Here is a 13,528-nt window from a genome sequence, read left to right as displayed (position 1 = left end):
TTTGGGATCTGGCAGCCATTCCACAAATAAATTTTAAAACATAATCAAAGGACTCAGACTTGACTTTCTAACATTAAATATTTAACACACTAGCAAATTGGAGGTTTTGTCCTCTTAATCCCTACATAAAGATGGTAAAAGAAAAGCCAAAAAAGAGGCAAAATAATTTATCATATTTCCATTTTCAATTAAGGCAGGGAATAGTGGCACAAATCATGCATAAATCAACTGTGAGGCATATAGTAGCTGTCCACTTCAGAGGGCTTACTAGTATTACCACAGAATGAAAAAGACGTGCCTTTAGTCACGACTGATGTAAATAAACCAACCAAATCAATTCACTTTGATTCAATTTTCAAAGTGAATCACTAGTTTGATAGCATGATTCTCTCATGGACTAAAGCAATAAACCAGGATTAAAATCTCCACTGCTCCTACACTTCCTAAATTTAGGGTTTTTTAATTTATTAGCCAGATCTTTATATTTTAAAAAAATTTTTTTAATAAAATGACAGGGGCACCTGGGTGGCTCTGTTGGTAAAGCATCCAATCTTGGTTTCAGCACAGGTCATTTTCTCAGAGTTTGTGGGTTCGAGACCTGCATCAGGCTCTGTGCTGACAGCACGGAGCCTTCTTGGGACTCTCTCTCTCTCTCTCTCTCTCTCTCTCTCTCTCTCTCTCTCCCTTCCTTCCTCCCTCCCTCCCTCCCTCCCTCCCTCCCTGCCACTTCCCTGCTTGCTCACTCTCTCTCTCTCAAAAATAAACAAATAAACTTTTTAAAAATTAAAAAAATAAAATGACAATTTTAGAGTATTAGAAAAGCTCCACATTGTGTTATGATTTTAAAAGCCTACATAATTCAGAAAGAATCTACCTCTTTCAAAACATAAAAACAAAAATGCTTACATAATTTAAAACATGATTATTTGATAAATATGAATGTCACCTTTTTATTCTTCTAAAATCAAAATTTTTATATCGCTGACACTACATTGAAAAGCAATTGCTCAAAGCAATAATAATATGTTATAATGGGGTATCTTTAGAAGTCTGATATGAAATGTCAAGCTGCCACACTAAACGTGTTGTTGCATGAGCAAATTTCAAGGCCAGTAGTGAGGAAATTTTTCAAATGACAGATGATCACAAATGTGATTTCACATAGGGGAAAACAGGTAGTTTGAAAGTGATCATTTCACCTAATAAAAAGTATCCCTTTCATTCACTCACTCGCTCATTCAGTCATAAATACAATTTCAAAGAATTATGCAAGTTATCCCTCTGCTGCCTCCTGCCACATATGCAATGAAAGACAATATCTTGGAAATACTACCATCTTTTCTCTGCTTCCAGTAATTAAAATAATCAAGGATAAATATGTGAAAATAAGCAACACTATCACTTTTTCAATTCAACTGAAACCGAGTCAGCATTTCAACACAAACATAACTAAGCCAGAAATTTTTGTTTAAAACTTTAGACTTGTTAGAAAATTACACTTGCAACTCAATTCATCAAAATTAAAGATGAATCAGAAATTTCTGTAGTGCAAACCTCTATAAAATGGACTGATTTTCAAAAAATATAAGTTAAAAGGCAACATACCAAAGAGCAAGTATATTATTTAATCTTTTGGAAAGAAAGGGAAATATAAATACATATAACAATGAAATATATAAGCAAGTAAATAAAACATAAAAATAAAGATAAGTGTATGTAATTAGATATCAAATGAAAACTGTAACAACAATGAAGGAAGGCAGAAAGGGAGAGATAAGGATAATCTAATCAAAGTAATATTTGAACACAGTATTTGACTGTATATCTTCAGTTTGGGGCAGCAGTGGGACTGGAGAGAACTACAAGAAATCCTGAACTCTTTTTATTTGGCTTGATATTTGTAGTTGTGTGAGCAAACAATTCTGCAATTACTTTTGCCATTATAGGATTCAACAAATGAAATAAATGTGTGATATCAGAGTCTCCCATGCGAAACAAGGAACATATAAATAAGAAATAAATGGAGGATGAAAGGAAAGAATCCTGTGGAAAATACCAATGTCTAACCTTCATTTCCAAAATACGTGTGTGTGTGTGTGTGTGTGTGTGTGTGTATAGGTGTACAAATACATATATGCATTTGTATATTTTCCCATTATGTATGCATAGAAGTATGTGTGTTTCCAAACTTTGTCCACTGAAAGTGTCTAGAAGTAAAAACACCCCAGTAACAATGAGCACATCTACTGGACAAAGCTAAGTATCTAAAGTTCTGGCCCATTAAAAGGAACCAGGAAAATAAGAAGTAGCAGATTCCAGGGCTGAGACAGGGCAGATGCTAGATGAACCCTCTCCCTCTGCCCTTCCCCCACTTGTGCTCTCTCTCTCGCTCTCTCTCAAAAAAAAAAAAAAAAAAAAAAAGATTAAATTGACTAAGTATTTAGGAGTAATGTGATATATGCAACTTACTCTGAAATAATTAAAAGGTCAATCTGAGTAAAAGATATATGGGTGTGCTTTGTGCTATTTGTACTATATTTATTCTTACAACTTTTCTATAAGCTTTCCTAATTAAAACGACATTTAAAAAGAACCATTTATGGGAATGCAAGCTGGTGCAGCCACTCTGGAAAACAGTATGGAAGTTCCTCAAAAAACTAAAAATAGAACTACCCTATGACCCAGCAAGTGCACTACTACACATTGATCCACGGGAAAAAGGTGTGCTGTTTCGAAATGGCACATGTACCCCCATGTTTATAGCAGCACTATCAACAATAGCCAAAGTATGGAAAGAGCCCAAATGTCCATTGATGGATGAATGGATAAAGAAGATGTGGTGTGTATATATATATACATATATGTATGTGGTGTGATATATATATATATATATATATATAAATATATATATATAAGTATATATATATATATATATATATATATATAAAATGGAGTAATGGAGTAATGGAGTATTACTTGGCAATCAAAAAGAATGAAATCTTGCCATTTGCAACTATGTGGATGGAACTGGAGGGTATTATGCTAAGTGAAATTAGTCAAGAGAAAGACAAAAATCCTATGACTTCACTCATATGAGGACTTTAAGAGACAAAACAGATGAACATAAGGGAAGGGAAACAAAAATAAAAACATGGAGGGGACAAAATATAAGAGACTCTTAAATATGGAGAACAAACTGAGGGTTACTGGAAGGGTTGTGGGAGGGGGGATGGGCTAAATGGGTAAGGGGCACTAAGGAATCTACTCCTGAAATCACTGTTGCACTATATGCTAACTAATTTGGATGTAAAGTTTAAAAAATAAAAAATAAAATAAAATAAAGAGAACCACAGAAAGGCAAACCCAATCAGTATATATGGCGTCTTGCTTAAAATTTGAGTCAAAAAGCATTTTCATTAAAAAAGATTGTTACTCCAAAATTCAATTAAGTTTGCAATTCCACACTCAGCCCCAAAACCAAAGCAATCAGACACTGGTACTAAAACAATCAGAAACTGTTAATAAATACTAGCATTTACATAAATGCTATTGGAAATACATGTATCTGAAAATATTTCTTCCAAAGGATGGTAGAGCTATCTGATTAGCAAACTCCCCATAAATGCCACTACACTTTCTGATCTCTGTATGTAATGCTAGATATTATCAACACATATCTCTACAAAGGCAAGACAAGCAAGATAACTGGCACACACCCAGTATGTACCTGTGAAGGGAGTTTCCTCTGCTAGAAAACGATATGTAACTATTTGCATATCACCTACAATTCTAAATGGGTACTTTCCCACATGTGAGAATACACCTACAAGAACCAAGGGACAATTTATACGTCTTCTTGTTGGATGTCTCCAGCACTCAAAGAAACGTATTATATATTTAAACATTTGAAGACACCATTATGTTACCACACTGAATTGTATGCCTCTTATCTTGTTTGAAAAGAGTAATTTGTAAAGAGCTATTTTTATGAGATATACTAGAAAATGAAGAGAAATAACAGAATGGAGCATAAACATGGCATTCAGTAAGATACAAAGTATCTATCTGTAGCAAACGGAATTTTGGAAAAAGTATCAAGGAATTCATCTACAAAAATAACTTTCTTCAGTAGTTTCTTGATTTTGTGAATTCCAGAGATTTACATGCTATGTAGTTTCTCCAAATACTTATTGTACTCACCATATACAGATTTGTGTTAAGAACTCTTCAATAAATATTATTTCCTATTATTCTGCTATTATCTCAATATATAACTATACAAGCAAACTAAAATGAAACAAAAAATGATAATCTTCTTTGAAGTCTGTAATATTTTTTAGATTTCATCCTATGTTCACATGAAGGGCACTAAATAGTATAAAAAAGATTTCACATTTTCTTTCTGAAAATTCAATTTGTCTTTGGTTTTGAATTGGACATAAATAAAACATAAAAACAACTAAAAGATTCAACAAAATGTGATCACCTATGATTTAATTATTAAGACAAATAGTTTAACCCTTGTTTAGATTTAGTTGTAGACACATAACATCAATTAAATTATTCTATGCCTCAGTTCCCAATCTACCAATAAAAACAAAGTCATTCCAGGGGCGCGTGGATGACTCAGTCAGTTAAGCAGCCGACTTTGGCTCAGGTCATGAGCTCACGGTTCACAAGTTTGAGCCCCACATCGGGCTCTGTGCTGACCACTCGGAACCTGGAGCGAATTCTATGTCTCCCTCTCTCTCTGTCCCTCCTCCACTCATGCTCTGTCTTTCAAAATTAATACATTTAAAAAAAATTTTTTTAAGTCATTCCTGCCCCCTGATTTCTAGCTCCACAGAAGCTATTAAAGTAGTATCAATGCTGTACCTAAGATCGATGGAGTAAAGTTCTCTATAAAAAACCAAGCCTAGGGGCACCTGGGTGGCTCAGTCAGTTGAGCACCCAACTTCGCTCAGGTCATGATCTCACAGTTCGTAAGTTCAAGCCCCACATCGGCCTCTGTGCTGACAGCTCAGAGCCTGGAGCCTGCTTCAGATTCTGTACCTCCCTCTCTCTCTGCCCCTCCCCTGCTCATGCTCTGTCTTTCTCTCTCTCTCAAAATAAACATTAAAAGTAAACAAACAAACAAACAAACCAAGCCTAGGAGTGCCTGGGTGGCTCAGTTAGGCATCCAACTCTTGGTTTCGACTCAGGTCCTGAGCTGGTGAGTTCAAGCCCAGCGTTAGGCTCTGTGTTGGCAGCATGGAGCCTGCTTGGAATTCATTCTCTCTCTCTCTCTCCCTCCCTCCCTCCCTCTCTCTCTCTCTCTCACTCTCTCTCAAAATAAACACATAGCAAAACTAAAAGGCAACTGACAGAATGGGAGAAGATATTTGCAAATGACATATCAGATAAAGGGTTAGTATCCAAAATTTATAAAGAACCTATCAAACTCAACACCCAAAAGGCAAATAATCCAGTGAAGAAATGGGCAAAAGACATGAATAGACACTTCTCCAAGGAAGACATCCAGATGGGCAACCGACTCATGAAAAAATGCTCAACATCATTCATCATCAGGGAAATACAAATCAAAACCACAATGAGATACCACCTCACAGCTGTCAGAATGGCAAACATTAACAACTCAGGCAACAACAGATGTTGGCGAGGATGCGGAGAAAGAGGATCTCTTTTGCATTGTTGGTGGGAATGCAAGCTGGTGCAGCCACTCTGGAAAACAGTATGGAGGTTCTTCCAAAAACTAAAAATAGAACTACCCTACAACCCAGCTATTGCATTGATCCACGGGATACAGGCATTGATCCACGGGATACAGGTGTGCTGTTTCGAAAGGGCACATGCACCCCCATGTTTACAGCAGCACTATCAACAATAGCCAAAGCATGGAAAGAGCCCAAATGTCCATCGATGGATGAATGGATAAAGAAGATGTGGTATATAGATATAGATATATAGATATAGATATAGATATAGATATAGATATAGATATAGATATACACACACACACACATACATACAATGGAGTATTACTCAGCAATCAAAAAGAATGAAATCTTGCCATTTGCAACTACGTGGATGGAACTGGAGGGTATTATGCTAAGCAAAATTAGTCAAGAGAAAGACAAAAATCGTATGACTTCACTCATATGAGGACTTTAAGAGACAAAACAGATGAACATAAGGGAAGGGAAACAAAAATAATATAAAAACAGGGAGGGGGATAAAACAGAAGAGACTCTTAAATACAAAGAACAAACTGAGGGCTGCTGGAGGGGTTGTGGGAGGGGGAATGGGCTAAATGGGTAAGGGACATTAAGGAATCCACTCCTGAAATCATTGTTTCACTATATGCTAATTTGGATGTAAATTTTTTTAAAAATTAAAAATAAAATTAAAAAAAATAAAATTAAATAAACACATAAACATAAAAAATTAAAAACAAAAAACAAAAACCAAGCCTAGAAAATTAAAGTTGAGCCCAAATACTGATCCTAAGCAATAAGGGAGATAGGATAATTACTGGTTGCCCAATTAAAACCAAAATCTAACCAAAGAAAAACTAGTAAGTTAAATATTCATTATTGGTTGGCAATCAACTTTGGAAAATTCTTCAACACTTGCTCCATTACAAACAATCCAAACATGAGCCACACCTTACCTTGTTTTCTGCATAAGCAAGCCAACGGCTCCCAAGAGCAATAGGATTCATGTTGGGCCCTGGGCAAGGATAGCAGCCTGAAAAATTTGAAATGGCAATATTGAGATATTTCTTAATAAGTTTTCTGTTGGCGCATCATATTTTGATGCCATAAAAACAAAACAACCAAATGGTTTTATTTTCTCAAGTCTCACATAAAATTCCCATAAAACTGGTCATTATTTTAATAGCTAAGTGAAGTTCTTTTTCCCCCTCTACAGTTTCCTTTTGGTTTTGGCACCATTCCAATAAGAAACAAATCTAGGAACAACTGGTAATAACTTTTAGCAAAAATTGGGCATTTTTTACAGTTACTCCTAGAACAAGAAAGAGTAGCTAAAAGGAAACAATGCTTTTAGGTCAAGCAACAATGTTTAGAGAAGAAAGAAAAAGGATACAATTGGTTCATGAATGTAAAGGCAAAAGATAACAAACACCTAAAAAGAAAATGATGATACACTGGTGAGAAGAAAAAAACAGAGCAAGTACTTAAGTAAGGCACCAGGGAGGCAACGTAATTCACCAAGATTGCCTCAATGGAAAGATGATGGAAAACTAATTTACATAATCTTGTGTATTTACATTAAGCACTCTACTTCATTTTCCTGCTTTCAGTCCAGCCAATAGCAAACTAGTAGGAAGGATTGCTTTGTGGCTCCTCCTCTCAGGAAGAATAAATCATACAGTCGTGATAGTGGACACCATCAATGCATGGAAACTCCAATGCCGTCTTCCTGAACTACTAACCAAGACACACCACAATTCAGTCAAGTAAGTGATGTCTGTCATCCTAGAGGCTCTCCTCTCCCCTCCTAGCCATGCCAGTTAGGTCTTTGAGTCGAATGCCCTCATCATCAACTACACAAAATAATATTCCACTGAGTCACAAAACAGCTTTAAAGGATCTACTCAAAGGCAACTGCAAAATCAGACAACACAAAAAGCCTAAACTAAAGAACTTCAAGTTTATCATTCCACAAGTATCTGGTTAATATTTTTACAAATGTAAAAATATAATTCTCCTCCAAAATGTACACCAGAGGATCAAACTGAGGTATTCTATTTCACAGTTTAGGTCCCAGTTTGGAATCTAAATTTATACAATCTTGAGACAAACAAGATTTTATAACAAAACCCTTTTCTTCTTGTAGCAAAATAATAGCCAAATTACCTGAATCATGACCATAATAGCAAAAAAATAACATGACCTGAATTGTAAACTGGACACCTGACAATGTGTTACCCTGCAGAAGTCCTGGTCTGTGTTACTGACCCTAAGAGGAATAGAGTTATCAATGTATGATAATTTTTTATCCAAAAGCATACTTATTAATGAGAAAAACAATAAACTACTTTAAGACTTACTTTCAATAATAAAAATAATTTATATGTTCTGTGATATATTTATTATTTTTAAATTTATTTTCTATCTTCCTCCCACTTGATTAGGGGGTATGTAAAGTCAAGAATTTGTGTCTGTTGCATTCACTGCTGAATCTCCACTGCCTAGAATAACACCTGAATGCAGCTTGATAAATACATCTGAACAAATTAAGAAAACTTTTCAAATACTCAAATAGTGTGCTCACCTAAAAGCCAGATCTTTCATTTCAAAGCCACTTTTTTAATAGGAATCTATCAAAAACATAGATCTTTTGTAAACATGTATTACATACTTTCTGACTCAGAAAGCCTTCTGAATAGCAACAGTCACCATTCTGAAATGCTAGTGCCACTGTGTTCGCAAGCACTAAAGAAGCACACATTGCTGCTGCTTCCATGACATAGCAGTTTTCATTTGAGCTCCTTCAAATGCCATCTATTTTGAGTTTCCCTTTTTATTTATTTGTTCAAGTTTGTTTATTTATTTTGAGAGAGAAAGAGAGCTCCAGTAGAGGAGGAGCAGAGAGAGAGAGAGGGAGAGAGAAAATCCCAAGCAGGTCCTCACTTGTCAGTGTGAAGCCCCATGCAGGGCTCGAACTCACAAACCGTAAGATCGTGACCTGGGCTGAAATCAAGAGCCGAACACTTAACTGACTTAGCCACCCAGGTACCCTGAGTTTTCCTTTTTAAAGAAGATAAAGATTTTATAAAGCAGATAATGGCCCTCAGAGAAGATCCATATGTCAAATGAAATACAAATCAAATATAAGGCTTCTAATTTTTGCTCATCTTAAAAAAAAAAACCACACAACTTTTTGTTTCTTTGAAGCTTTAAAGGGTTGTGTTTGGGATGTTTTGGATTTTGGGAAAACTGACCTCTAGGTAATATATCCACTGAATGTGTCCACATATTATGGACACATACAAAGGACCAAGGCCCACTAAAATAGTACAAAGACAATACACTCTAACATATGTTGTGCAGTCTCTACATAGATTTAATTATTATAATCCCATTGAGTAAACTAATTCAAACACATATTCCATAGATATTTTCAGAGCTGGAAAATGTCCTATAAGAAAATTTCCCCCTTTTAAATATTTTTTGACAACTTCCCCCTTTTAAAATGTCATAAAAAAAGAACCAAATGAAAAACTGAAATAAATACTTGTGAACTTCAGCATTACATTACATGTAGCTAATGCCCTGAACTTTAAAGTCAATGTAATCTAACTATCACTCAATTCAGGTAACAATTTCATCTCAATAGATCTTAATAAGTATATTCTCCTTTCCAAATACTAGAAGATACTAAAGGAAAAATGTAGTTAACAATTCTTCATTTCACTTTTTGAGTCAATGTTTTTACAAACTCAGTGGACCTCAAGAATTATTATGTACTAGAATGAAAGCAAATTGTTTTTCTGTTCTCCAAAAAACACTTTACAGCTGGAATCACCAGACCATCAGCCACTCAGCACTATCCCAACTTTATAAGCATGACTCCTTTAAAAATTAACCACTGCCTCCAGCTAAACTTTGAAAACAAGGGGGGGGGGAACCCAATCTCTATAATACTAGGACTAATTCCAACATGTTTTACAATGTTTGTGAATAAAATAAGAGAACTGTATATTAAAAATACGGAGATTTCCAAATCGAAATAAAGGTAAAATCCAAGAATAACACATTAAATGAAGATTCCTCCATTACTAAAGAAATATTTTTAAAGGCACAGGAGACTGATACAATTTTAGATGGCATCCTCCCATAAGGTTGATCCCTAATGGGGAGGTGACCTGATCCCATTTTGAAAAACAAAGGATTTAACTACTCTCTGTAACACTCTGCCTTATTTTTCTTGATAAAGACAACTCAAAGATTTCAGACCTTTTTGAAAAAAACAGATGTCTGCATTTATGGTCAATTAACTCTCAACAAGGATAGCAAGACAAGTCAATGGGGAAAGAATAGTCTTGTCAACAAATGATGACGGGCCACCTCCATATCCACATGCCAAAGAATGAAACTGAAACCTGACCTCACACATACTGCATATAAAAATTAACTCCACATGAATCAAAGACTTAAATGAAAAAGTTAAAAGTACTGCTCTCTTCCTTGGCACTGACTGCAGGGTGGCAGCCATCTCCTAGCTGCCCTCAGACCTCTGGTGAAGTCCACGAGCATAAAAAAGAGGACCAAGAAGTTCATCCGGCACCCGTCAGACTGATATGTCGAAATTAAGTGCAACCAGTGTAAATCCAGAGGCACTGACAACAGGGTGTACAGAAGATTCAAGAGCCAGATTTTGATGCCCAACACTGGTTACAGGAGCAATAACAAAACAAAGCACATGCTGTCCAGTAGCTTCTGGAAGTTCCTAGTCCACAATGTCATAAAGTGCTGCTGATGTGTAACAAATCTTACTGTGCAGAGATTGCTCACAGTGTCTCCTCCAAGAACCACAAAGCCACTATGGAAAGAGTAGCCCAGCTGGCCATTAGAGCCACCAATCCCAAGGCCAGGCTGCACAGCAAAGAAAATGAATAGACAAACAGCTTCTGTACATGTCATATTTGTGTTAATAAAACCATGAAACTACCAAAAAAGTTAAAACTATTAAATTCTTGGAACAAAACATAGTGGTAAATCTTCATAACCTTAGATTAAGCAATGCTTTCTTAGATATGACACCAAAAGTATGCGTGATAAAAGAAAAAAATAAGTAGGGCGCCTGGGTGGCTCAGTTGGTTAAGCATCCGACTTCGACTTAGGTCATGAACTTACAGTTCATGAGATCGAGTCCCGCACTGGGCTCTGTGCTGACAGCTCAGGGCCTGGAGCCTGCTTCAGATTCTGTGTCTCCCTCTCTCTCAGCCTCTTCCCTGCTTGTGCACTCCCTCTCTCTCAAAAATAAACATTTATAAAAAAAATTTAAAGAAAAAAATAGAAAAATTGTACTTCATCAAAACTAAAACATTTGTGCTTCAAAAGACATCACTAAGAAAGAAAACAAACTCAGAATGGGAGTTTTACAAAACATATGTCTAACTGACTTGTATCCAGAATATAAACAGAACTGTAACAACTTGATAAAGAAAACACAAATAACTCATAAATTTTGACAAAGAAGATATATGTTGGTGAATGAACACATGAAAAGATGCTCAACATCATTAGCCATCAGGGACACGCAAATCAAAAGTACAATCTGATAGCATTTCATGAGATATTAATAATATGGCTATAATCAAAGAAAGGTAGTAACAATCACTGGTGAGAATATGAAGAAATTGGAACTTTCATACACTGAAGGTGGGAATGTAACCTGGGGCAGTCACTCTGCCTGGCAGCTCTTCAAGCAGTTAAGGATAGAATTACCATATGACTCAGCAATTCAACTCCTCATTGCATACTCGAGAAATGAAAACACATGTCCACACAAATACTTATATCCAAGATAACTGAAAATACAGTTGACCCTTAAACAACATGAGTTTAAACTACACAGGTCTACTTCTACGCAGATTTTTTACAGAACACTACTGTAGATGTATTTTCTCTTCCTGATGATTTTCATACTAACATTTTATTTACTTTGACTGTAAGAATATAGTATATAATACATATAACATACAAAATATGTATGAATTGACTGCTTATGTTATTGATAAACCTTCTGATTAACAGTAGGCCAAGTTTTGGGATAGTCAAAAGTTATACGTGGATTTTCAACTGTGTATGCATTTGGCACCCCTAGCCCCCATGTTGTTCAAGGGTCAACTGTGTATGTCCCCACAAAAACCTTTCATTCATGAAAATATTATTCATAATAGCCCCAAAATGGAAACACTAAATGTCCATCACCTGATGAATACATAAATATGGTATTATCCACACAATTAAATATTATTCAGCAATAAAAAGAAATGAAGAATAACATTCCGTTGTCTGGAAATCCCACAGCTTATTTTTCCATCCACCCACTGAGAACATCTTGCTTGCAGTGTGAATCAAGCTGCTATAAACAACTGTGCAAGTTTTATAAGTGGACGTCAGTTTCAAACTCCTTTGGGTAAATACCAAGGAGTGTGATTGCTAGATTGTATGGTAAGAATATGTGTAGTTTTGTAAGAAACTGCCAACTCATCCTCCAAAGTGGCTATATCACTTTACATTCCCACCAGCAATGTATGAGCATTTCCGTTACTCCACATCTTTGTCAGCACTTGGTGTTCATTGTCAGTGTTCTAGATTTTAGTCAGTCTAATAGGTGTGTGATGGTATCTCGTTTTAATTTTACTTTCTCTACAAACATATGATGTGGAGCATCTTTTCCTATGATTATTTGCTATCTGTGTATCTTCTTTGGTGAGGTGTCTGTTGAGGTTTTTGACACATTTTTTAATTCAGTTGCTTCTTCTTGTTGAGTTTTAAGCATGCTTTGTATATTTTGAATAATAGTCCTTTATTAGATGTGTCTTTTACAAAAACCTTCTCTTAGTCTGTGGCTTGCCTTCTCATTCTTTTGATGTTGTCTTTTGCAGAGCATAAGTATTTCATTTTAATGAATTCCATCTTATCAACTATTTCTTTCATGAATTGTGCCTTCGGTGTTATATCTAAAAAGTCATCACCATACTCAAGGTCATCTAGGTTTTCTCTATGTTATCTTCTACAAATTTTATACTTTTGTGTGTTACATTTAGGTCTGTGATCCATTTTGAGTTAAGTTTTACAAAGGCTGTATGGACTGTGTCTAGCTTCAGTTTTTCACACGTGAATGTAGAGTTGTTCTAGCACCATTTGTTGAAGAAACTATCTTTGCTCCATTGTACTACCCTTGCTCCTTTGTCAAAGATCTATCTCTGGGCTCTCTATTCTGTTCCACTCATCTATTTGTATATTCCTTTGCCACTGTCACACTGTCTTGATTACTGTAGCTTGATAGTAAATCTTGAAGTCAGGCAGAACATGGCAGAAACTTGAATCATATTACCAAACAGAAAAAATCAATCTGAGAAGGTTATGTACTATGTGATTCCAACTATATGACATTCTAGGAAATGCAAAACCATGGAGATAACAAAAAGATCTGTGGTTGCTGGGGGGGGGGGGGGGGAGGGCAGGGATGAACAGGCAGAGCAGAGGATTTTTAGGGCAGCGAAAATACTCTGTATGATATTACAATGATGGATATATGCCACTATACATTTATCCAAACCCACAGAATGTACAAAACCAAGACTGAACCCTAAGGTAAACTACAAACTCCAGTTGATAATGATGTGTCAATGTAGCAAATGTACCACTCTGATAAGTAACGTTGAAAATGGGGGACACTATGCATGTATAGGGACAGTGAAATCTTTGTATCTTCTGTTCAGTCTTGCTGTAGACTTAAAACTGCTCTTGGGACACCTGGGTGGCTC

The 13,528-nt window shown here is 35.8% G+C and overlaps 1 protein-coding gene and 1 pseudogene across 1 annotated transcript in view; one reads left to right on the top strand and one right to left on the bottom strand.

Moving 5' to 3' along the window:
• Positions 1 to 13,528, bottom strand: part of BCAS3 (BCAS3 microtubule associated cell migration factor) — a 606,762-nt gene that overhangs the window by 436,846 nt on the left and 156,388 nt on the right. Inside the window, exon 12 of the mRNA XM_053211840.1 lies at positions 6,671 to 6,747. Coding sequence (XP_053067815.1) covers positions 6,671 to 6,747 — 77 coding nt within the window. The remainder of the gene's footprint in view (positions 1 to 6,670; positions 6,748 to 13,528) is intronic.
• LOC106972691 (60S ribosomal protein L32-like) lies at positions 7,528 to 10,646 on the top strand (annotated as a pseudogene).

Source organism: Acinonyx jubatus, chromosome E1 (genome assembly GCF_027475565.1).
Source record: "Acinonyx jubatus isolate Ajub_Pintada_27869175 chromosome E1, VMU_Ajub_asm_v1.0, whole genome shotgun sequence".
NCBI classification, from domain to species: Eukaryota; Metazoa; Chordata; class Mammalia; order Carnivora; family Felidae; genus Acinonyx; species Acinonyx jubatus.
Note: the sequence above shows the minus strand (reverse complement) of the source record. Positions and strands in the feature narration are given on the sequence as shown.